This window comes from Lipotes vexillifer, unplaced genomic scaffold (genome assembly GCF_000442215.2).
Source record: "Lipotes vexillifer unplaced genomic scaffold, Lipotes_vexillifer_v1.1 scaffold75, whole genome shotgun sequence".
NCBI lineage: Eukaryota > Metazoa > Chordata > Mammalia > Artiodactyla > Lipotidae > Lipotes > Lipotes vexillifer.
In genome coordinates, this window is record NW_006771517.1 from 1133666 (window position 1) to 1157421 (window position 23756).

The window sequence follows — 23756 nt, forward strand, 5'->3', positions numbered from 1 at the left end:
TGGACCCCTGCAGATGGCAGGGTCTAAGCCTACCTAACTGCACACTGGGCCCCCCAGGCTCTCTGCGGAGCTTCATGAAGAAAATATGTATATATAACTGGTATAGCCCACTGGCAGCACTTATTAAAACCGACAGGCACATAGCCAAGGCCCCCCACCTACCGCCCCAGCAGAGTCAGATACGTGAATGGGTATCTTCTCCAAAACCATGCTGAGAAAAAAAAAAAGCTTTAAAAGCTGTCACTGTTTTAGGCAGGCGGACCCTGGTGAACAAATAGAAGCACAAGTGATGCTAAGTGCACAGCAACTCATTCTCACTGCTTCCTGCTCTAGTAAAAGGGAAATGTTCCTAACAAGGCATCACGGGGCAGTTCTGACAATTAAATGAGTTAAATCAGGCAAAGTGCCCAGGGGCAAACATGCATGTCGGCTACGCTTATTCTATACATGGGAAAACCTAGAGGAAACGGGCGGGTACAAGATTAGAGATGTTAGGAGAAGAGCTGCCCAATTAATAATCTCCAATATATCTATGCTTATGGAATAGAAAATAATTTTCCAAAATTCCTGTACATAATAAAAAATAAAATGCAGAGGCTAAAATAAAATATCCATGCCTTTAAAAAGGACCAAAAGAGGACCAGGTGGGTGAAATGGTGGAGAGCTTTGAGGAGAGAAACAAGGAGCCAGTGGATTTCTCAGAACAGGTGACCAAGAGGTACTTCCCAGTGGTCTTTCTTTTTGGTTGCGGAGCACAGGCTCCGGTCGCGCAGGCTCAGCCATGGCCACGGCTCAGGGGCCCAGCCGCTCCGCGGCATGTGGGATCCTCCCGGACCGTGGCACGAACCCGCATCCCCTGCATCCGGAGGCGGACTCTCAACCACTGCGCCACCAGGGAAGCCCCCAGGGGTCTTTCTTGACACTGACAACGGACACCTGGATCAGGTGAGCATCCCCAGGTGAACTCCTAACTCACCTGTCGCAATTCCGTCAAACAGGGACAAGACTCGAATGGGTCGCCTTCGGTTTGCGGGAATCGCAGGGTATAACTTGGGAGCTTCCTGCCAGGTTAAATAAAGAGGTCATGGAGGTCAAGGTGTGGGTGTGGGGAGGGAGACGCAAGCTCTGGGAGGAGGAAGGGCTGGCCTTCCTCTGAGGGACACAAGCCCTGAGCTCTGCCCTTTCTTCTCTGGGATGCCCTGGGGAGCTTTGGCACAGATGGCCCTTCTACCCTTAGACACGCAACAGATGATGCTCTGACACGGGTGCAAAGTCACCCACAAAAAGACACGTGCTCCTCCATGAACTTGCAGCCCAGGAAAAGCCACATATGCCCACTAAGACTTGGGAGTAGGTCGCAGGCTTCCCTCCCCCCTCTGCAGTTCCACTAAGAATAAGGCTGGGTCAGTTCCATCCCTACTTCTTCAGGGGGCCCTTGAAAAGGCCAAGCCAAGAAGGAGGGGAGGGAAGAACACTGGAGCTGCCTGGGAAGTGCACAGGGGACAATTAGCCAGGGCTCCAGTCTGAGGCTCTCAGACGCTCCTCTGTACAGCGGAGCTTTGTTTCTGTGAACTCCACGGACTGGGGCGGGTGCCAGGCTTACGTAGTCGAGCCCCGGGTCGCTGGTAAAGAAGGCCTGCAGGCGCACGCTCCAGTCCTTGCGGCGCCGCAGGATGCCATGGCAGCGCTGGGGCAGGCACATGTAGCAGCTCCAGGGCTCTTGCAGCTTGGCGTCCGCCGCCGTGCCCGGGCCCACCAGCACCTCCAGGCACTCCACACAGAAGCACCTATGCCGGGTAGCGGGGAGGAGGGGTGCCCGTCAGGCGGCTCTCCTGCGAACCCCACCCTCCCCATGGAGCTGGCGTGTGCTGGCTGAAACCCTCTTGGGCCCCCAGTTGCCCTTCCCCATGGGCGGGAAGGCCGTGTGTGTGAGAAACAGCGACCTCTCCCTGGAAACCTGGGCACCCTCAGTCCACAGGCAGCTCTGGGGATCCTTCTCTAGCCCGCTCCCTGCCTTTCTTAAACCCATCCCTACATCCCAGTTCTACTTCAGGGACATAGAGCCTTCAAGGACAGGCCCCCACAGATATAATACTGACTCCGGGCCCCGCCCCCAGGTCAGCGAGGCTCCGGTCCCCATGCTCACCGGCAGCAGCTCGTGTTGCTGCAAAGGAGCAGCTCGCGGCCCTCGCAGCACACGGTGCAGTAGGACTGGTAGCCGTCGTCGTCATACATGTAGAACAGCTCAAGGAACCGGTCCTGGCAGCCAGAGAGAAATGCCTGTGAAATCGGAGACCAGGGACCTCCAGGCCCCGCTCGCTTGCTCACTGGCGGAGGCCCTAGAACGCAGCCACAGAACAGGTCATGGGCGGCCTGGTGCTCTTTACAGGGACAGCTGGCTGGGGTCTGCGGGGCACCGCCCCTTGGGGTGAAGGCTGGGGCCATCGGCCCCACTAGAGCCTTCCCTACCGCCTACACCCAGGTGCTTCATCCTAGGGAAGTGCAGGGAAGTTGAGAAGAAGGGAAGGGGCAGGAAAGTCCAGGGTGGGGATTGGTCTTACCCGGCATGTCTGGCAGAGTCCACCCTCAAAGAGAGGGTGGAAGGACACGGGGTTTTTCCTACCACAGGACAAACAGCTATCTGTAAGAAAGACAGGGATGCAGCTTGTGGCAATGACAGCCCCAAGATCAGCTGCTGAAGCCTTGTGTCTCGTTGTTCTTATTTACTCCACGTTAGGAATATACCAGAGATTCTTCACAATTTGTTCCTTTGACTGTGCTTCAAGGTTGCCACCTCTGTTCCAGAGATGGAGAGGCTAAATCGACAGCTCCAAGCAGAAGGTCCCACAAGACAGGCAAAGGTCTGACCCACAAACGGGGTGGCAGGGCAGTGCCCACAGAACAGAACAAGGAGCAGCTGTGCCAGCAGAGGAGCCAAGCTTGGAGGGCCTGGTATGAAAAATCTTTAAAGACTCTTTACAGACTGGGACTTTTGGAGGGTGATGCCAGTTTGCCAGTTGTCTCATCAGGATAGGACTTGCCCGTGACCAATCCTACACAGAGCCATGGCTGTAATTTCAGAGCCCGGGTCCTTTTACTATAGGCTATCCTGTCCCTTCACATCAGCAGGTCTTACTGATCTACATCACTGACCAGGTAAACCGGGCCTGCAAAATAAATACCAAGCACCCCCTGCCAGGAAGCAGACAGATGAAGGAGTCTTGGGGGATAGGAGGATCATGGGTCCAGGTTCCCAGAATCAAAAGGGAGCCGCTTCAATCGCGGCTCCCTGGATCAACAGCTCTGTTGTTTTCCTACCTAGCACTGACTAACCACTTAATATTTGTTGACTAAAGGACTTCGGGCTGAGGAAGCAATAGACAGCTGTCCTCACACATTCCGAGTTCCATTAGATGAGTACTGGGCAGTTTCAATTCCAGCGGAATTCCCAGCCAGGGCAAAGAACCAGAGTTGGCTGGAGAGTGACAGTGGTGAAGTGTGTCTGCCTTTCACCCCAAAGCCAGTTGCAGTGCTTGTTCAGAGGGCTCACGAGGCCATAGATCATGGTTTCAGGTTTTGTGCTCTCCCGGCCCAAGCATCCTCATTTCCATTCTGGCACAGGCACACTTCCTGCTCACTGATGTTAGGAATCAGCCTCAGTGAAAATCAGGCAACTCATTCTAAGTAGCATCTGAGTAAGATGTCCACGCCTCGACCTGAGGTCAAAGCAGAGTTGGGGGTGGACCTCCGCAGGGCAGACCAGCAGGCCTGGAGCACAGGCTGGGAGCACTACCCAGGCAGGGAAGCCAACCAGGGATAGGGCCTCACCTTCGAGATTGCTCTTGTTGTTGGAAACATCCGAAGCCATTTGCTCTGTTGAGAAAAGAGAAGGTATGAGATGAGGTCGGGGAGCCTCTTACTGATCATCTACGCCCTTGCTGAGTGGTCCTCACTACCTGCCCACTTCCACTTGAGGATGGACCGTCCCCCAGCCTCCTCGCCCCACAATCACCTCGACTCTGGTCCTCCTCTCCTCGGTCTTTGCCATTGTTATAACAATTTGTCTTCAGGCGCTTGGCTGGGGGGCAGTAGTCAGAAGTGGCGGAGTCGTCAGCTGTACGTCTTCGTGTCTTGTTCTCTGTGAAAGGTGAGGAGAAGGCAGCCATGGCTGGGTGGGAGGAGGGTGCTGGGAGGACAGGACCCTAGTTGCTATGCCTGGGTGCCAGCTGCATGTGGCCATGACATGAGTCTACCCTGGGTATCTCAGGCCCCTTTATGGAAAATTTAGATGAGGACATAATTTAAAACTCCTCACATAGCCAACCCACGTACAGGGTCTTCAACAGCTATAGGTGCAAAATACATGCTCTAGACCCAGCACAAAGAGAATTAGACACAGCTCAGTCTATAGATGAAACCCTGACACTATTTATGATCCCCAATGAGCTGATAGCCACATGTAGCTACTGAGAACTGGCAATGTCACTTGTATGACTGAGGAACTGCATTTTACATTTAACTTCTATGGGAATTTTAAAACTGCAATTGATCCAATTAACTAATTTATTTGGAACAACTTGGACATTTGTGAAAATAGACATCAAGTATTTCTAATGAGAATTTAGCATCCAAATTGAGATGTTCTAAGACACATCAAAAATGAGATATTAAAAATAGGACTAAAAGATCACGTAAAGTATCTTAATTTTTTTATACTGACTGTTGGAAATGCTACAATGTTGGAAATAGATTAAGTGTATGATGATTATTAATTTTACCCTTTTTTAAGCTTCTTAATGTGGCTACTAGAAAACATTTAATTATATTAGGTGGCTACTGTTTATATGTCTATAAATTCCACTGTATTTTTATTCAATCTATACAGTATAATCCATAAGGGACATGGTTAAGTTTGACTCTGATCCTAGGAGAGAAAATTACACAGCCGTTAAAAATCATAAGGACCCTTTAGTGAGAAAATGACATTTGACAGTGCTTATATGATAAATATTGAGAAATAAAGGGAAAGCAGGAATCCAACCAGTGTACAGAAAGAGCTGGAAGGACGTGCACACCCAAAAACATTGCCCTAAAGGGCAGCTGTGAAGGTTGGAGTGAAGGGTCGGGGGTAAGAGTTCAGGTTGACTTTTAACAGATTTGATTCCTTTCCAGTGACCACTGTGTATGCAAAGAAATTGAAAGGAAGTGCAGAGAAAAGAGTGCATAGTCAACAGATGGGGAGGGAATACCGTGTTTCTTTGCTTCTAAGTTCCTACTGCCTGCACGACGAACCTTCGACTTATTAACCACTTTTGGCGGGGAGGGACAAAACAAAACAGAAAACACTGCGTTAAATATAAGGATTATAAGACAAATCCTGGATTTCTGGAGAGTGACAACAAGAAACCACAGATCCCTAATAATGGGGGAAATGCAATATTGGTCAACGTGAGGATAGATGATGCCCGTTTCTGAATGGAGGTGACTTATAGATTTGGGGTGTTTGTAGGGTTTTTTTAAAAACACATTCCAAGTTTTCTCCAATATGCAGAGCTTAATTATTTTTTCCTTTTAAAAAAAGGTGCTAGTGAAGATTCCATCTTGACTCTGTTTACTCAAGCTTTAAGAACAGACTCAGCGAGGCGCAAGAGGGAAGGGATATGGGGATATATGTGTACATATAGCTGATTCACTTTGTTATACAGCAGAAACTAACACAACATTGTAAAGCAATTATACTCCAATAAAGATGTAAAACAATTAAAAAGTAAATAAAAAACAAAGAACAGATTCAATCCCAGTTATGTGTACTTGACCTTTTGGCGGGAAAGTGTCCAGTGAAACTAGAAAAGGCTAGGCTGTTGGAAAAAACTAACTAAACTAAGGAGCCAACCAGGGCTGACTGGTTGCTGTGAAGCCGGGGTGGGATGAGAGGCAGCAGGGGGTGACTGCATCTCCCCAGGGTGCTCCCACCAGCAGAAGCAGGGGTGCTGCCACAGGGAGCCATTCCCACCTGGTTGCCTGTTGTTGGGTTTGAGGCCCTCGACCCCAGTGGGTTTAAAGCCCCCGTGGGCCCACTCCAACATGGGCTTCAGCTGATCCTCCAGCGAGTCTCCAGGGCTGCTGGGGAAGGTTTTGCCAGCCCGCATCCTGGCTTTCTGCCGAGATAGAGAGAGAGTCTGATGAACAGGAGGGGCGGGTGCTTGCCTGGCCCCACCCAGGGATGCCCCTTGCTGGGGCCTGCATTCCCCTTTACACTGGGCCCTTTCATAGCCAGACAGCTGTCCTGAGCTGTGGTATGTGACAGCGAGGAACGCCCTGTGCAGGGACAGGCCATGGGGGGAGCGATAAGTCTCCCCACACAGGCACCAAATATGATCTCTTCCCTGTAGGGAACTGGAGTGGTCAGCTCCCTCTCGAGGGTAAAGGATCAGAATTAGCTGTGTCACTTTTAGCTATAGGAGAATCATCAGCCAGCACTGTCTCATGGCCTCTGAGAAAGCTCCAGGTTTCTTGTTTAATTTCCCTAATGAAGGTGTGGAGGTGTTAAGTCCTATTTCAGAAGCACCAGGACTTACATGTCTAATTAAGCACAGAGCTTGTCTCATAAATGCTGGACAGAGGACACTGATCTTTTCAGTTGCAAGTCAAGGTAGAGGAAGGACAGAGCCTGATGGATCCCACGGACAAGGGGAGGAAGCAGCTGACCCTCAGCAGCTGCCCAGTCTTGGCCTTGAACCACAAGCTCTGGAAAAGCTTGCTCACTCGTTCGAATATCGCCTCCTACTTCCCAGGGCTCCTCGTTCCTCATTCAGTGGGCAATTCAGACGGAGACCAGCGGGGAGCTGGGGTAGCACTGGGAAATCATGGGCAGTCTCAAATCCCTTCCTTCCCTTCCCAGCACTGCCTGTCAGGCCACTGTCTTTTCAACCTCCTTCCTCCCTGCTTGCCCCAGTCCCCTCCAACCCATCCTTGGCCACACTGAGGCCTGAGTTGGCTTTCTGTATGTTTCTTGCTTTAACCCCATTCTTGGGGCCAGGCCCTAGCCACCCACCACCATGTTACCTCCAGAGCGTGGTGCATGGCCTTCCTGTAAGAGACCAGCTTATTGAAGGTCGCCAGGTTAAAGTGCTGACTGAACAACCCCAAGGCCACCAACTTATCTGCTGGTATCTAGAAGAGAAAGCCATCATCAACATTCACCTACAGCCTGTGTCTTGGGTGCCCTGGGTTTCTCATGAGCTTATTCCTGGGGATCAGGTTCACAGGTATTTTCAGAGCAAATGACTTTCATGATCCCTGGTGTGATCCCCTTGCAGCTCAGTCTTGAAATTCACCATGGATGCTCCAATTTTAGGGTTTTTGCGCATGTTCTTTCCTCCTTCGTGAGCATCACAAATAGCTGTGATTACTATTTACTGTCTACTTACTTTAGCCTTTTATTAATTGAGCTAATGGATGTGTTTACAGAACAGTGCCTGGCACAGACTAAGCTCTTTTTAGTAATCGTGAATTGTTAATACAAGAATTCCACTGGGGCTAAGGATCCATATTCTACAAGTCTCATCCCCAAGTCCCCAGGCCATGCATGAACCACTTGGGTTGCCAATTATGAGATGAAACTGGGCGTTCAGGTTTCAGAGCTGACAAGACATGTGATATTTCCTTCTCCCCAGGGCTGGCACTCATGCTCCCCTCTCAATCTCTAAGCCCAACCACCCATAGGAGTGTTGCCACGACTGGTGAGAAGGGACTGGGATTCAACACAGCTGTGCATGGAAATGCAGGTGCTACCCCAATGCCAAACTGCTTCAATACAGCAAGCGGCCTAAGCACCAGGCCCCAAATTGCAATCCCATCCCATAATGCTAACATAACAGCATCTTAAATATTAGCATCAGACGCAGTCTTGCTAAGTCTTGCTAAGCACATTTTATGTCTCACTGGGACAAAGCAATTACAAACACTCCATGTTTTTTTCATTTCGTTGCACACAAGTCATTGCCCTGCAATTAGATGCTTCAGGGAGAGCACAGGCCCAGGACATTCGTCCTTCAGCTCCCTCTGCTGGCCAAGGAGGACCTCTGTATGCAGACTCTCCCCACGAGGGATACTCCAGGTCATATTATCCTTGCCCTTTGAGAACTTCAATGTGTTAATGGCAAATGGCCCAATTTATGGGGAAACTAGAATCTCAACTTGAGGCCAAGTCCCACAGATGTACTAGCTGGCCCTTCATTCCCACACCTGCCTCTATCCCAGCCCACTTGTTCTGCTGTTCCTCACCTAACCTCTGGACACACTGAGGGATGCGCTAAAGACAACATCACAGGAAAAGTATTGTTTGCCGCATTCTAATCAGAACCTGGAGGTCTATGAAGGTGTTTTCAAAAAGGTGTAAGAATCAAAATAGCCTGATTCATCCCCAACATAGACTCTCATCAAGAAAGATGAGTACTGGGCTTCCCTGCGGGCGCAGTGGTTGAGAGTCCGCCTGCCGATGCAGGGGACACGGGTTCGTGTCCCGGTCCGGGAAGATCCCACATGCTGCAGAGCGGCTGGGCCCGAGAGCCATGGCCGCTGAGCCTGCGCGTCCGTAGCCTGTGCTCCGCAACAGGAGAGGCCACAGCAGTGAGAGGCCCGCGTACCGCAAAAAACAAAAAAAAGAAAGATGCGTTTTACAACAGGACAACTTTCAAAAATATATGTATGTGAAAAGAAGCCAGACACAAAACAGTATATATTATATTATCTACATAAGTTTGTGTATAATCCAAACTAGCCTATAGTGATAGAAATCAGAACAGCGGTCACCTATGGGGATGGTATGTACAGGGGACATACTGCAGAGGTCGAAATGTTCTATATTTGGGTTGAGATATTGTTTACATATGTGCATACATTTTCAAAAATTCATTGAATCATAGATCATTTAAGATCTATGCACTGCACTGTAAGCAAATTTTTATCTTAATAAATTATACTATATATATATATATATATATATATACATACATACATACATACATATAAAAGGTGAGCTTTAAATGGCTAATATCAATAATCAAGAAACACTGAAATCACCACTCAAAGAACTTTTCCATAACTCTGCCCCTAGGACTAAATGACTGAGTCAGATACCCCTTCCTGTCTCTTCCAGGCTTCTCCACTGGAATACTTTGAGGGTATCTTCCCAGGTGGCCACTCCTGCCCCTCAGAATTCATACTGGTGACTCTGCCACAGAGAAATGGACCAACAGAGCCCAGGTGGCCATGGATCCAGAGCTCTGGGCCTGTGTGAGCCAATGAGCAAGGGAAGTTTTTGTCGTCCTTTTGGACACACAGAGTCACATAGTCTCATCCATCTGCAGAAAGCAGGCCGTTATCTTAAAAGGCAACTGTAAAAGGAAGGGAAGGAAAACACTGGGTCTGTAAGCCCATGAAAACTCACCCTGCCCTGGACTCACCTCGGAGAACTTGCCATCGCCAAACCACTGAACCCACCGCATGCCAGACATTGCCTGACGCTTGGAGGTGGCCTTCCAGGACACCACCATGGCAGGCCACCAGGAGAAACCTTTGATCTTTCCCCACACGAGATCCCCTATTCCAAACTCTTTTCCGTCCTGCAAGAAAAACCACATGAAGGAATCGCAATGAGACAGACCAGTTGGGCCAAGGAAAAACCCTGCCTGTCCCACTGACCCCGATGGCAACTGCCTCAGAGTCCAACACAGGGCTTCCTGCAAGTGCAGGCAGAGTTCCTCAGGAAATTCCCTACCTCCAACACTTCCTGGTTGAAAATTCAGCGAGAATGGCTTGAAAATAAGTGGCAGAGCATGGGCAGGCTTGCTTGTTTGACAGGAACGTGGGGTTTTTTTATATTGGATCTATAATATGTAACCTGTAACATGTAATCTAGTATCTGGAAAGATATTAACTGAAAACTCACAGGAAGTAAGATCAGAGTAAAAAACGTGGATATCCCCACCACAGGCCATCAAATGGGATATTACAAAGCCGTTAAAATGCAAAAAAAAAAAAAAAAAAAAAAAAAAAAAAAAAATTTGGCCACTTGCACATAGAAACTTGCCATAAAAGGTGAGATGCCCATGGAATCATGCAGGTTATTAAAATGTATCTATAAGATCTACTCTGGGACTTCCCTGGTGGCGCAGTGGTTGGGAGTCCGCCTGCCAATGCAGGGGACATGGGTTCGAACCCTGGTCCAGGATGATCCCACATGCTGCGGAGCAACTGGGACCACGCGCCACAGCTGCTGAGCCTGCACTCTAGAGCCAGCAAGCCACAACTACTGAACCCGTACGCAGATGATCCTGTCTGCCTGCGTGCCTCGAGCCCAAGCTCCGCAACAGGAGGGGCCACAACAGTGAGAAGTCTGTGCACCACAGCAAAGCGTAGCCCTCGCTCGCTGCAACTAGAGAAAGCCCCCATGCATCAGTGAAGACTCAATGCAGCCAAACATAAATTAATTTAAAAAAAAAGATCTACTCTGAAGTCATGTACATGGAAAAAAGGATTTCTACATGATATGTGTACATACATATACACATGCGTATGTAGCAAAGCCTGAGTGAAACCAACAAGCTCAGCTGGTTAATTATGAACAACCCTAGATGGATTACACAATACAATGGATTATAGACATGAAAGTGAGGAAACTCCAGTTCCTAATAAGGGAAAGAAACAGATCAACAATTGTATATGTAAACATGATGAACAGAATTATGAATTATATATACAAGGTATATATATCTAGGTACAAAGATGTCATGTTCAGAAAATCAGTAATCTGATGGTAAACTAATCTGGTGCTTGAATTATGTCTAGGAGATAAGGATACAGCAAGGACCATGTTGCATATGAAAAATGTACTTGGCGAGTGAATTCAAGTATTATGATAAAAGTGACAAGAACCGTAGTAAGTCACCTCTGGGTAAGTGTTCCCTTTTCCCTATATTCAGCCCTTCCCCACTGGTACCTGATACTCAGTGCTGTCTGCATCTCTGCCCTCTGCGTCCACCTGCGGGGACTCCATGCTCTCCTGCTGGCTGTCCTGGGACAGGCGGGCATAGGGCGTACTGCTGCTCTGGGGCACCACATCATCATCTGTGAGGTCAATAGTGAGGTAGGGGCTGGCAGGGGACAGCCATGGCGTGCCTGCAGATGATCCTGTCCGCCGCCTCAGGGACTGTGGACAAAAGGACACATAGCTTGGGCCACAGCAGACCAGGTGGGTGACCAGAGACCAGTGGTACCCCCAATGGCTTCCCAAGCAAGCAGAAGTGAAGCAAAGTGAAGACGTAAGTTAATGAAACAGAGACCACCAAGGATGGTTTTCCAGGAACAAGTAAGTGTCCCTTAAGTGGCGAGAGAAAGCAACTTCCTTAAGGACAAGGACAGAATCAAGGACCAAGTCAGGATAACGAGTGATGCTCAGAGAGGGCTCCCTGGTGCCCAGCTTTGCAACAGGAGTTGAGAGTTGCTGTAACCCGTGGGGTTGCCTCAAGAGAGTCACTGAAGATACTAAGGAGACAAGACAGTTCTGGTATCAGTGGTTTGAACTTTTTCCGAGGAGGAGTAAGAACCCAGTCAACAGGTAATTCTTGCATTCCCACCACGGTTCCATCCAGGAATCAGGCCAGGAGAGAAGTCATCAGGCTTAGGAAGAGCTTACCCAGCACCCAGGAGAGAAAGGAAAGGTAAGACCCTGAAAGGGCGGTAAGTGTGAAGAAAGGAAGCAGGTTATAACAGCGGCCACTTTCCGTGGTGTGGTGAGAGGGGCAGATCTTCCAGTTAGAGACTGGGGGCAGGGGTCTGAGCGCCCGGGGAACCAACCCTGGTAGCTGAGAATTCCACGGGGGACTCGTCCACGTGGTTGCGGCCCTGCCGGCCTCGGGTGGAACGTGGGGAGGGCCTGTGCCTCTCCCGGCTGGAGGTACTGTTGTTATTTCGGGTTCGGACCTGGAAGCAAGAGAGGATAAGCAAGAGGCCTTTGGTGAATGGAGGCTGGGGTCTTGGACAGGGGCCCAGAGGACTGGGCTTGAGAGGCAGCCTCAGGCCAACAGAAGTGAACAAGGTGGTCTAGCAGGAAGGGATTCTGGACTGGTCACTTCCCACCCAGAAACTCCCCAGTTTGTGGGATAAGGGATTGGGGTGGCCAGCAGGGCTGCCTGACCATCTACAGCAGGTCCCACTCTGCCTGGCACAGCTGAAACTGGCACCTGCAAATTGAATTGAAAAATAAAATCCAAGTTTACTCTCAATCAAACACTTTTCTTTTCCAAAAGCATTATTACTATTGTTGCATTCCTCCCGAAGGTACTGGATCATCAAGATGGATGAGAAGCCCTTATGCTTCCTTCTCAAAAATGGCATGAACTTGGGTGTTGCAGACCTGTGTTCAAATCCTGCACACAAGAGTTAATGTTTAACCTTGAGTAAACTACCGGCGTCTTCTGTCATCTGTAAAAAAACGGGATGATACACATCACATGGGTGAGATTATCAACTGCACCTGCCATGGTCACCAAGTGTCAGCCTGCTTTCTAACAGGCTGGGTGACCACGAGCAGTAATTACCTTCCCATTTCCAGATTTTAAGTCACAGAATCCACCTACAGAAGTGACTCCCAAAGGTAACTGGCAGTTGAATCATCCACCTGCAAACTATCACCCTTGGGCACTTCTTAGAGTGCTTCCCAAAAAAGTAGAGAACTGCCATGTGAAAACCTTCACAATGATAATTCATGAGCTTTGCTATCATTTTCCAATTTCAAAACATTTGTTCAAAGTTTCCCCAGGGAGATCCTGGACAAGGTTTTTAATGCAGGCTGATATGTGGTTGAAGTGCCTTGGCTTAGGGCTGGCACTTACAGCTGGGCTTTCTGGCCGAGTCCTGGTTTCACGGAAGAGTTTTGGCATCACTGGAGTGTCGGAGCCATCTCCGTCTTCCCCTTCGCCATCTCCATCGCCTGTCAGATCCTTTACAAATGAAACATTATGAACTTTAGGATGTCATATAACCAAAATAGTTTTAAAATGAAGAGCCAATCACATAGAAAACAATCATAATATTGGTCTGAGTGACTTAAAAAGATTTTCAACCTCATTTTGTTCAAAAAATATTTTGCAGTGGCTTACCACATGATCATGAATTCAAGAGAAACCTTGGTGGAATTAGAAAACCAAAGAAATGGTGTCAATGCAAAGTGCATCGTGAAGCCTTCCGTGCCCACACCATGGTTAGACTAGCTCGCTGTGAGCAGCAGGGAGACCTAGGGAGACCTAATCTCCACAATTAACAGTGTCTGGGAGAAATCACAGGCTCAAGGAAGATGCTTCTTGCTACAGTGACCAAGAAGAAATGGCGCCAATCCTGTGTCAAGTGCTCGTCCCATGCTGCACACCAAACCCAACAAAACTGAGCATGAGAACCAGAGCAGTGGTGAGTGGCTCGATGTCTTGCTGGAGTGTTAAGAACTTGACTTTCACTTGCCCACTAAGGCCTCTAGTGAGTCCATTCCTCTCTTTAAAATTGGTACAATGGTTCTTCCCTTATAAGGGAACAACAGGCTTATAATGAGAATCAAATAATGCATGCTTGCCCAAGGCAGGGCACAGAGGAAGTGCTCAGAGACTAAAACAGCTGTTCTGAGCCTCTGATCCAGCACTGTCCCTTCCCAGTTCCCCACACAGCTCTCATTCCTCATCATATGGGTGCCCACTTGTTGTCCTCCATGAGGATAAGAGAAGCTGTATGAGGGTAGGTTTTCATCGGTCCACAACTTTTGTCCATGACTTTGTCCCAATGCCTGACACTGGTTCTTTGAAAAAGTAACCGAATGGACAAAACTAATATGATTAATAGGAAAACAGAAGGCGTAAATAATGTCAAGAGTGAAAAAAACATGGAAAAACTAGAACTTGGAAAAAACTAATCAAGCAGAAACACTGATATTGCAACAAGTGGTAAAAGATATTTCAGAGATTGTTGAAAATCCACTAAAACAAGCCAGGCAAATTCTTTCCAACATGGAAAAAAAAAATCCTTGAGGCCACATGGCCACACAACCTTGCTATCAAACCGGACACAGATATTACTATAAGAAATAAATCATACATTCATTTTACTCATGAATAGATGCTAAAGTACATCCAATTTAAAACATACCATGAGCAAGTTGGTCTCATTCCAAGAATAAAAGGACAGCTTGCTACAGTAGGAATTTATCAATGTAATTGATCATCCAGATTGAGAAAAAAATAATTTCAAAAACTTGGCAAATAACGGCAGCAAATGGCATCCTAAGTGAGGTTGCTGGAAGTCTTCCGTGTGCCTAGCAATGTTCAAATTCCTCACTCAACAAGTATTTACTGGGTACCAATTTAAGTGGGCCTCAGGTATCCTATTTGATGCAAACCAAAGAGAATTCCCCTGAATCCCAAAAAGAGAGTGGAGTGGGTACCTGAGTATAACTTAGCAGGCTGGAGACCTCCCTCTTAGACAGTCGTGAGCTTGATCTGCGGCCTGTGGAGGAAAGAACCAAAGTCTGTTGAGGAAGGGGCAGCCGCCAGGCTGTCCTGTCTCTTCTCTGGGCTGTGGCCTGGGGTCTCCCTAAACCCACTGGCATCTTCAGGGCTTAACTCCTAACCCCTCGGGACCCAAAGTCCTCTCAATGTATTAGTAAGGCAACAGGACCCAAGGTCTGCATGAAATACAGAACCCGAAACACTACTGAAGGTACTCCTGACACGTTCCTTCCAGAACTGTGCTACCCCAGTCAGTGGTCACTAACTCCACTTAAATGAGCATTCCAGTGCCTGCCATCACAGCCACATTAAGTGCTCACACGTGGCTCCTGGCTGTTGTAGTGAACAATGCAGAAATAGAACACTTTCACCCTCTGGAAAGTGCTATTGAACAGCACAATTTGAGGAGTTCTCAATAGCAGGATGGGACAGTACAGGGGTTTCCAAATCAGCTGGGCCAGAAAATCTCAGTGGGGAGGATCCCAAGGGATCTGATCTGGGAGCAGCATAGGGGAAGAGAGGAGCGTGGGATTGGCAGCAAGCCTTAGGTGCTCCCTGCCTGAGTGTATTTCTTCCCATAAAAATCACAGGCCCAGCTGCTAGGGGAGAGGGATGCCCCTGTAAAAGGGCGAAAAACCTCAGTCTATCTATGCCACAACCACCCCCATGTCAGGCAAAGAACAAGGGTCATCGCCTTGGGGTCACTTGCTCAGAGTCCCAGCTGAGGTGACTGGAAAATAGGGAGGCCAGGGGCTCTGCCTCCATCCTCTTCCCTTCCCTGGAGCTTCCCCAGAGCCGTGGTATGAGGCTCTTGCCCCACAACCTGCCTTGAGCCTGCTCGGAGGCTCGTGTGCCAGCTGTGGTCCCCAGTGCCTGCCCACCCGTCCTCCCCACAGGCCAGGCCACCTCTTCCACCTCTGCCACCTCTGATGTCCGGGCTGCTGATAGCCTCCAGGATTGGGGGCGAGGGCGCGTCCTTGGAGTCGGAAGACTGGTCACTGCAGCCCCCGTTGGTGAGGATGGAGTCTTCCCTCCTGCTGGCGTCCTCCTCTCCGTTGAGTTGTCTGGTGTCTCCCTTCATTGTTTCCTGCGGGAGGGCCAGAATGAGGAGGGTAGCAGGAAGCAAGGGCACAAGGGGGCAGCACGCCCCCAAACCTCCCGCCAATGGCTCCAGGTCCTCAGGCCAAGAGAGGCCCCATGACTTGTCCTCAGGGTGATACTCCCGCCCAAGGACCCCGCCCAGGCTGCCCCCCATAGCCTGGCCCCCTCACCAAACTCGGAGGATCAGGACTTGGTTCCATGTGGCCACTCGACCTGAAGCCTCAGAAGCCAGCACCCAGGACAGAGGAGGGGGCTGGGCCGTGGTATGAGGCTCAGGCTGCTCTGTGCAATTAGCCGGCCACTTCAAACAATGCCATCTAGGGCCCGCCTGCCTGCCCCGGCCCGCCTGCCGCCAGCCTTGGTCCCCTCTGCCCCTGGCCCTCTCTCCCTGCCCAGCCTCTGCAGGGCCTCAGGAAGCCAGTGCATTATTTTCCCTCCTGACCCCTTTGTTTGCTCTCTCCCTTCCCCTCAATCTCCAGGTCCTCTTCCCACCCGCCCCCTCCTCCCCCACAGAACAGCTTCTCTCCTCTCCATGGCAGCACAAGCCCCGCCCCACCCCAACCTCAGGGGCCCATTGGTCTGCTGGCCTGTCGCTCACTCTCCTCCTCCCTTACCAGCTGGGGCTCAGAGTCCCAAGTTCCCAAGTAGGGAAGGGATGGAGGAGACACAGCGGGAAGGACTGGGGCATTTAACAAGGGGCATGCTCCCCATCTGCTCCAGCCACACCTCACCTCTGGGCCTTTGCCTCCCCATTGCTGCCCAACCTGGTATCTGCAACATCACTAGGCTATTCAGCTAAGACCAGCTTGGGCCAGGTCTTCAGGGATGGGCCAGGTCTTCAGTGATGCGTTGGAGGGCTGTGCGACCTTCGACCTGGCCCACTGCCTGGGACATGTTGGCCTCAAGAACCTGCACCTTGCTCTCATTTATTCCTCCTAATGTGACTGTGGGCCCATTTTATAGAAAAGGAAAACTGACACAGACCTGATTAGTCTCCAAAGTCAAAAAATCACAGTAATAGACCTGAAACAGTGTTAATCAACTATACTCCAATATAAAGTAAAAATTTTTTAAGAAACCACATGTAATCGGAAGGGTGAGGCCCCCAGGCTCCCATTCCTTTGTTTTCCCCAAACAGCTCCAGTATTTGGTGCCACACTGTCCTGTCCTGGACCCCTGCTCGGGAAAAGTTTCCCCAGCAAACGGCTGCCTATGGGGGCTGATCACTGCCAGCCCCTATTCCCCATCTTGGAGACTCACCACATGGTGCCTGATGACCAAGCTAGCCTCCAGGGTACCTTCCAGAAGTATCGTCTAGGCTGCAAGCTGCAGTGGTGACACTGGCACCATACCCACCAGGGGGCGCTGTGGGGCTCACTGATGAGGCCTGCAGTGCCCCACTGAGGATTTGCGATGTCACGTGGGTTCTCAATTCAGTCCTCTGCACCGGTCCCTCCCCCAAGTGTGGGTGTGGGGCAACTAGACCTCTGCTAGTCCCCATATGGACCAAGGACCAGGGAATCACCCCGGAGCTGGTTAGAACTGCAGAATATCACGCACCTACTAAATCATGATCAACATTTTCACAGGATCCCTGGGTGATCAATATGCACGTTAAAGAAACACTGCCTTGGGAATTCCCTGGCAGTCCAATGGTCAGGACTCAGCGCTTTGACTGCGGGACCCTGGGTTCGATCCCTGGTGGGGGAACTAAGATCCCGCAAGCCACTCGGAGCGGGAAAAAAAAAAGAAAGAAAGAAACACTGCCTGGGTCACAAATGTATATACACTGATATAGTTTAACCACCCCATGTGGTCCAGGGTAGGTATGCAGGTTCACAGTTCCTGGTGTTTTCTCTCAACACATGTTAAAGACTCTCACCAGCCCCAGGGAAAAGGAGGAGCGCCTGACCCAGCTACTTCTAGGCCCCTTTCTCTCTCAAGCCCTGACCCGGAAGAACAGGTTGTCTGACCTATGGCCAGTTCCTGTGAGTCCAAGTGGCCAGTATCCCAGGAAAACTGCTGGAGTGTGGTTCAAAGTAATGATTAATTTCCAGCGTTTCCCCTCAGGCCAAACCAGTGAACTAAATAACTTGGGTGGCCTGGCAGGGGGTGGGAGGCTGGGCCATGGGGTACAAGATACCAGGAGGGTCCAAGGGGAGGCCTGCGGAGGGGGGAGGGGCAGACAGGGCTTCTAGTGAGGAGCTGGTATCAGGTCAGAGGCTGAAATCAAGGGACAAGACTTCTCTCTCATCTGGGACCCAGGATTCCCTCAGACAGCCCCCAACTGGATCAATGGGAGTCTCCCTCCTAGACAGACCCATCTGGGGCCTGCAGCCTGGAGCTGACAATGATTAACTATGACTAACCACCCTCAGGCTTCCCCAGGGCCTCAGCAGTGCTAACTTGTCCACCAGCCTGCCAAGAGGGATGGACAAGTGAGCAGAGCTCCTTCCCAAAGCCAGATCTCAACATTCAGGAAAAATCCTGCCCCTAGAACCAAACCCATGGGCACTGGAGGAAGATTCAGGAAAGGAAACCAACCAGCTGTGTCACCAGCTACCTGGGCGCCCTGGGGTGAGCTGGGCACGTAAAATAATTACTTCTAGTGGCATAATTCAATGTGATCTCATTAAAAATTCCTTCCCTGTAGTTTTCATTACCCTGGATTTGCAATGACATTAGCTTCACCACACGCACCAGCATCTAGAACCGGCATGATTGAAAGATGCCCAACTCGGTTTCTCTCCCGTCCAGGTCACACACAAGGTCGAAGAGATCCAGCTCCAGGCGTGTGCTGCTGCTGGTCCTGGGCCTGGAAGCCCTCCCCATCCCTATCACATACTCAGATTTCAAAAACCACAGTTCAAAAGCCAGGAAGGGTTCTCGCATAGGCATCTGCTTCAAAAAGTGATAATCTGGCCATTTCCATGTAGATATACAAATCCTCTCACTTGATCATTTTTTTCAGCGTTTACTACTATATGCCAGGCACTGTTTTGTGCTTTACCTGTATTAATTCATGCAATCCTTACATGAGGTACATATTATTATCCCTGTATAACAGATGGGCAAACTGAGGTTAGGCAACATAATGCATACTTGACCGGTGAGATTTGTTTAAAGGTGCTCAAAGAGTCCAGGGAAATTAAATAAGAACACACGAATTTTAACTACATGCTCTTGGCAACAGGAGGAAATTAGCACCAGGCATTGGTTTGTAATGGTAGATACAAGTCTCCCTCATGAAGCTGTTTGGCTTGTAATGAGTCAAAATTGGCATTTCCCAGATAACATGGCCAACACGTTAGCTGCTGCATCTAGACTGATGGTTCCAGCGCTGGAGGATAAACTGGCCGGACGATCTCCCTGACGGAGGTGGCGCCTTCCTAAGGGATTTTTCAGAGGGGCTCACATACCAGCTTCAGGACGGCCTTGCCACTTGGCTGTTCTAACAGTTCCCAGGCCCCTACTGTAAGCTAAAGGCAGTACAAACCTCTAACCCCTACCCCATCCTGAGGCAAGTCCTCTCATCAACCTGCTGTCTACAGGCTCAGATGAATTAAGTCACCCAGCGAAGTGGAAGCACCAAACTCATGCCCAGGCAGTCCTGGGCACGTGCCTGTAACTGCTGTGCCCGAGACAAGTTATGAACAACGCACCATCTATCCCAGGGGCTACGGGAGCCCTATGGCTGAGGGATGTGATACACCAGCTGAGCGTTCACCTTCACAGGAGGTAGTGGTCCGTCCCCGTGATGCAGGTGAACTCTGACCCTTTCCCAGAGGCTGGGGTCCAGCACGTGACTTGGGGGTGGGCAGCAGTGCCGGGTGGGCTCACCAACAAGGCTCCCCCTGCAAGGCCCTGCCTCATTAGTGCAGGGTGCTTGTGTCCCGACTGAACCAGGTCAGACGTATCCAAATGCAATGTGGCAGACAGAAGGGTGGGTGGTACCCCAAATTAGACTCAGGGAGGAGGCTCAGGGACTCCCCAACCCAGCTATAAAGCTGAGAAGTGATGTCACTCACTTCTTCCAGGCTGGCACCAGCAGCAGAACTATTTCCCTGGCACCCTGTAAATGTTAATTGCATTAATTAATGAACTCACAGCGCAGGAAGTGGGGGAAGGTGGGCACGATGGTAGAGTGGAGGAGGCGGGGAGGCCACTTGGGCATCCCTGCCCATGGTTAGTCCACCCGGGGCTTAGAGATTTGGTGAAGTAAAAAGGGAGAGGCTGAAAGATAATCCCACCTCCCCTGTTTAAAAAAATCCTTCTCAAAAAAAAAAAAAAAAACAAAAAAACAACTCCTTCTCAGCCTGTGGGAGGGATATCTTGATTCCTGACTCCTGCCCTTGAACTACTCAAGACTTTCTTAGCTGTTCCCCAGAAATAGCTGAGATGGAGCAATCAATATGTACCTCACAAAAAGAGCTACTCTTATGATCCCCATTTTGCAGATGAGTAAACAAGCTCAGAGGAAACAGATCAGCAGATTCCTTGCTGAGGCTTCCAGAGTGACTAAGTGATGGAGATTGAGGCCTTAGTCCAGAAGTCAGATCTTAAAGACATTTTAAAACGATGCAGTAAAAAGCATAGTTATAAAAGGTAAGCCCAGGAGGGACAGCTCACCTAGGTGAGTGGAGAGGGAGGCAGCCAGGCAGCAGGGACAATACCAAGTCAAGGAGGCCAGAAATAGGTTGCCCACCTGGCTGTACACAGAGCACAGGGTCCCAGTTCAGTGCCTTTGCCTGATCAGGGATCTCCACTAAATTCCATAGGAGATCAGATTCACAGGAAAGCTGGAAGAAAAAGTCTTGTCTTCCTCAAGCCCCAGTTGTTTTTTGTTTTTTTTTTCCATCTTGTGCTGACCAAGCCCCAGTTTTACAGTCTGTGAAATGAAGTGACCCCACCTAATTCCTAGGTGGTTGGTGCTACAGATCCCAAAGTAGATGACAAAACCTTAAAACCTGGAGATTGGGCTTCCCTGGTGGCGCACTGATTGAGAGTCCGCCTGCCGATACAGGGGACACGGGTTCGTACCGCGGTCTGGGAAGATCCCACATGCCGCGGAGCGGCTGGGGGCCCGCGGCCCGAAAATTGAAGGAAGTATCTTGCTTGCTGTGCTTTCGCTTGTGTGTCCCTAGAAGACATTATATTATCTAGCTAGCACAATTTTCCATCTGGTTTTAAGAACTAACAGAACATATTTTAGTTCTATACCCTGTTATAGGCAGCAAATGCGAGTTATAATATGACTATTCCACAGGAAAAAAAAAAAAAAAAAAAACCTGGAGATTACGCTTTCTCGTGTGCTGGCTTGCCAGACGTCCCAGTTCTGCCTCACAAAGGGAAACATCCCTTCATCCACGATGATTCCGAAGTCTGGAGAATTGCTCAGTGCCTCTGAGTCATGGCTACATGCACCACTGTCATTGTACAGTGATAGCTGGTCCTTGGCCTATTTATCAGAATCATCATAAGAATTGATCCCAGCAGGGGTCAAATTGGACAAGTAAAAAAGTTGACTATGAGGATGTTCCTTGCAGCATTGCTCATTAATAGCATAACAAATACCTGGATGTTTGTCAATGGATTGTGGTAAAATCATATATCATTACCTTTCAGATAATTCACAGGAAAACCTAGGAATGTACAGAAAGATCTGAAATGATATGGCAGCTTAAACTGGAGTTAGGAGTCAAACTTTTTACCCTATGTAAACAAAATGCAAGCAAACAGCCCCCTTCCTCTACAAGTTATTTGGGAAGCCCTAGGAAGGAGGTGCAGATGTGGACAAGGAAGCCACAGGTCACCCAGAGTGACAGGTGGGGCATGATGAGACGCAGAGGATTCTGGGAGCTGCCATGCCCACTCCTGTGGCCTTGTCCTCCTTGGTAAAACCAGAGCCAAAGCGCCATCTGCCCTCTTCCCAAGGGGTAAGGGAAGAAAGGAGATCACTATTCTGAAAAGCTACCCCCTCAATTCTGCCCCTCACAGCAGGCTGCACCCGTTGCTTCAGCCTGTGTCTTAAATCTCAGCATCTACATACCAATGCCATGGGGATATTGATTCAGCCTTGAAAATGGCAATCTGACAGTATGATCTCACATGCCAAGTGTCTGCATCCTGTTACACAGGATTCTACTGCGAGGAATTAACTCAGCGCAAAGCTCTCACCAAAACCTGTGGGCAGGATTGGCACTGCCTTTCTTTGCTGTAGCAAAAGCTGCAAACAAATGATCAATAGGAGACTGACTTATATGCAGCCACACCAGGCAGACCACTGAGAAGCAAAGAATCGGGCAACTGTTGCTAGATGAAGCCATGTAAAGTGAAGGTCTGCCCAACAATACAATCCCATTTGTTAATTCATTACCGTGTACATTAAGCAAAGTTCCTCCAGCATTTTTCCTCTAACTGTAAAAAGTTAGGTATCTCAGGAAGGTAGCTTGTGGGGGAATGGACAACTATATCCCCATGTTACTTTCACAATCAGAAAGTCAACTTTAAAATGTCACTGTCCAAAAAACTTTTTTTCCTTTGAAAATGTTCAAGTTTAGTTAACCTGAAGTTATTTGTATATGGTTTGAGGTAGGGATCTCAATTTTTCCCTATAAGGAAAGCCAGACACATATAATAACTAGTATGTCCCAACTCCACCTCTTTTATAAAGTTCCTGTATATAAATGGGATGTCTCTGGGTTCACATCTCTTTTTGGTATTTACCCCTTGCAACTTCTTTTAATCGTGGTAGCTTTATAATAAATGCTCATACCTGCTAAGACAAGCCTGCCAATCTTATTGAGAAGTTTCATTGATTTTCTCCTTAAAGGTCTTGAACATCCCTTAGTTTGGGTTTTCTTTTTTTTTTTTTTCTTTTTTTTTTGCTGTACGCTGGCCTCTCACTGTTGTGGCCTCTCCTGTTGCGGAGCACAGGCTCCAGACGCACAGGCTCAGCGGCCATGGCTCACGGGCCTAGCCGCTCCGCGGCATGTGGGATCCTCCCGGACCGGGGCACGAACCCGTGTCCCCTGCATTGGCAGGCGGACTCTCAACCACTGCACCACCAGGGAAGCCCCAGTTTGGGTTTTCTTGTTTCTAGTTCCCTCTTCTGGCCCTTAGATTTCTTTTCTAGGGAGCTTAGCACTGCACGTTAAACATCATTCCTAGTTGTTTCCATGAGAGGACTTACAGATTAATCAGAAAATTAGTCCCTGAGCATTACTTATTTTTAAAAAAGACAAAAAAGAAAAACTAGGTACAATGTATGAGGGAAATGGGGAAAGTGATGAAAAGGTATGAACTTCCAGTTATAAATAAGTCCCTATGTATGTTACTATGTATGTAACTAAGTCCCTGTGTGTTACTATGGGATGTAACATACAGCACGGTGGCTGTAGTTAACAAAATTGTATTGCATCTTTGAAAGTTGTTGAGAGTAGATCTTAGAAGTTCCCATCACGGGAATTCCCTGGCAGTCCAGTGGTTAGGACTCGGGGCTTTCACTGTGGGGGCCCGGGTTCAATCCTTGGTCGGGGAACTAAGACCCTGCAAGCCACACAGCGAGGCCAGAAAAAAAAAAAAAGGTCTTTTTTCACAAGAAAAAAAGTTGTAACTAATATGAGGTTAAAATGGAATTGCATACTAAATTGGCTTTTTTATAAAAGCCCATCATATCTCACATAAACGGCTTTTGGAAAAACTAGCCACAATTACCTGGTAGGGGTTTGGGCCCGCCCACCTCAACGCAGTGGTGAATCAGGCCTGCAGACAAAGCAGTCAGCAGACAGGTAACTCCAGAGCATATTAACCTAACTGCATCCTGCCCAGTTCTGTGGGTCTAAGCCAGGTGGAGGAGGCAAAGCGCTCAGAAATTTCACAGCGTTTCAATGCAGATTCCACTCCCTGCTAGCTGTGTGGCCTTAGGTAAGGGTGACAATATTTAATATTGAGCAGTTACTCTGTACTGTGCTTTCAGCCCAACACACATAACATCCTAGGACAGATCAGGACCCTGTAAAAGGCCACTCTTATCCATTCAGATAGGAGTTCCTGCTATTCTTCAGGAACCATGTTCATTCAGCAGGCGCATCAAAGGCAGGC

The 23756-nt window shown here is 49.0% G+C and overlaps 1 protein-coding gene across 7 annotated transcripts in view; it reads right to left on the reverse strand.

The window, feature by feature from the left end:
* DNMT3B (DNA methyltransferase 3 beta) overlaps nucleotides 1-23756 on the reverse strand; it is a 36622-nt gene that overhangs the window by 7191 nt on the left and 5675 nt on the right. The window contains exons 1-15 of one of the 7 annotated variants that reach the window (XM_007446845.1): nucleotides 15824-15853; nucleotides 15477-15639; nucleotides 14489-14550; nucleotides 12897-13004; nucleotides 11860-11985; nucleotides 11003-11212; nucleotides 9468-9626; nucleotides 7066-7173; nucleotides 6014-6158; nucleotides 4013-4138; nucleotides 3829-3873; nucleotides 2562-2641; nucleotides 2147-2259; nucleotides 1604-1787; nucleotides 977-1061 (exon numbers count right to left, since the gene is read on the reverse strand). In XM_007446845.1, the coding sequence (XP_007446907.1) occupies nucleotides 977-1061; nucleotides 1604-1787; nucleotides 2147-2259; nucleotides 2562-2641; nucleotides 3829-3873; nucleotides 4013-4138; nucleotides 6014-6158; nucleotides 7066-7173; nucleotides 9468-9626; nucleotides 11003-11212; nucleotides 11860-11985; nucleotides 12897-13004; nucleotides 14489-14550; nucleotides 15477-15639; nucleotides 15824-15853 (1744 nt within the window). Of the gene's footprint in view, nucleotides 1-976; nucleotides 1062-1603; nucleotides 1788-2146; nucleotides 2260-2561; nucleotides 2642-3828; nucleotides 3874-4012; nucleotides 4139-5249; nucleotides 5310-6013; nucleotides 6159-7065; nucleotides 7174-9467; nucleotides 9627-11002; nucleotides 11213-11859; nucleotides 11986-12896; nucleotides 13005-14488; nucleotides 14551-15458; nucleotides 15640-15823; nucleotides 15854-23756 lie in introns of those variants that run through there. The other 6 variants (XM_007446844.1, XM_007446843.1, XM_007446848.1 and 3 more) reach the window with 6 other exon arrangements.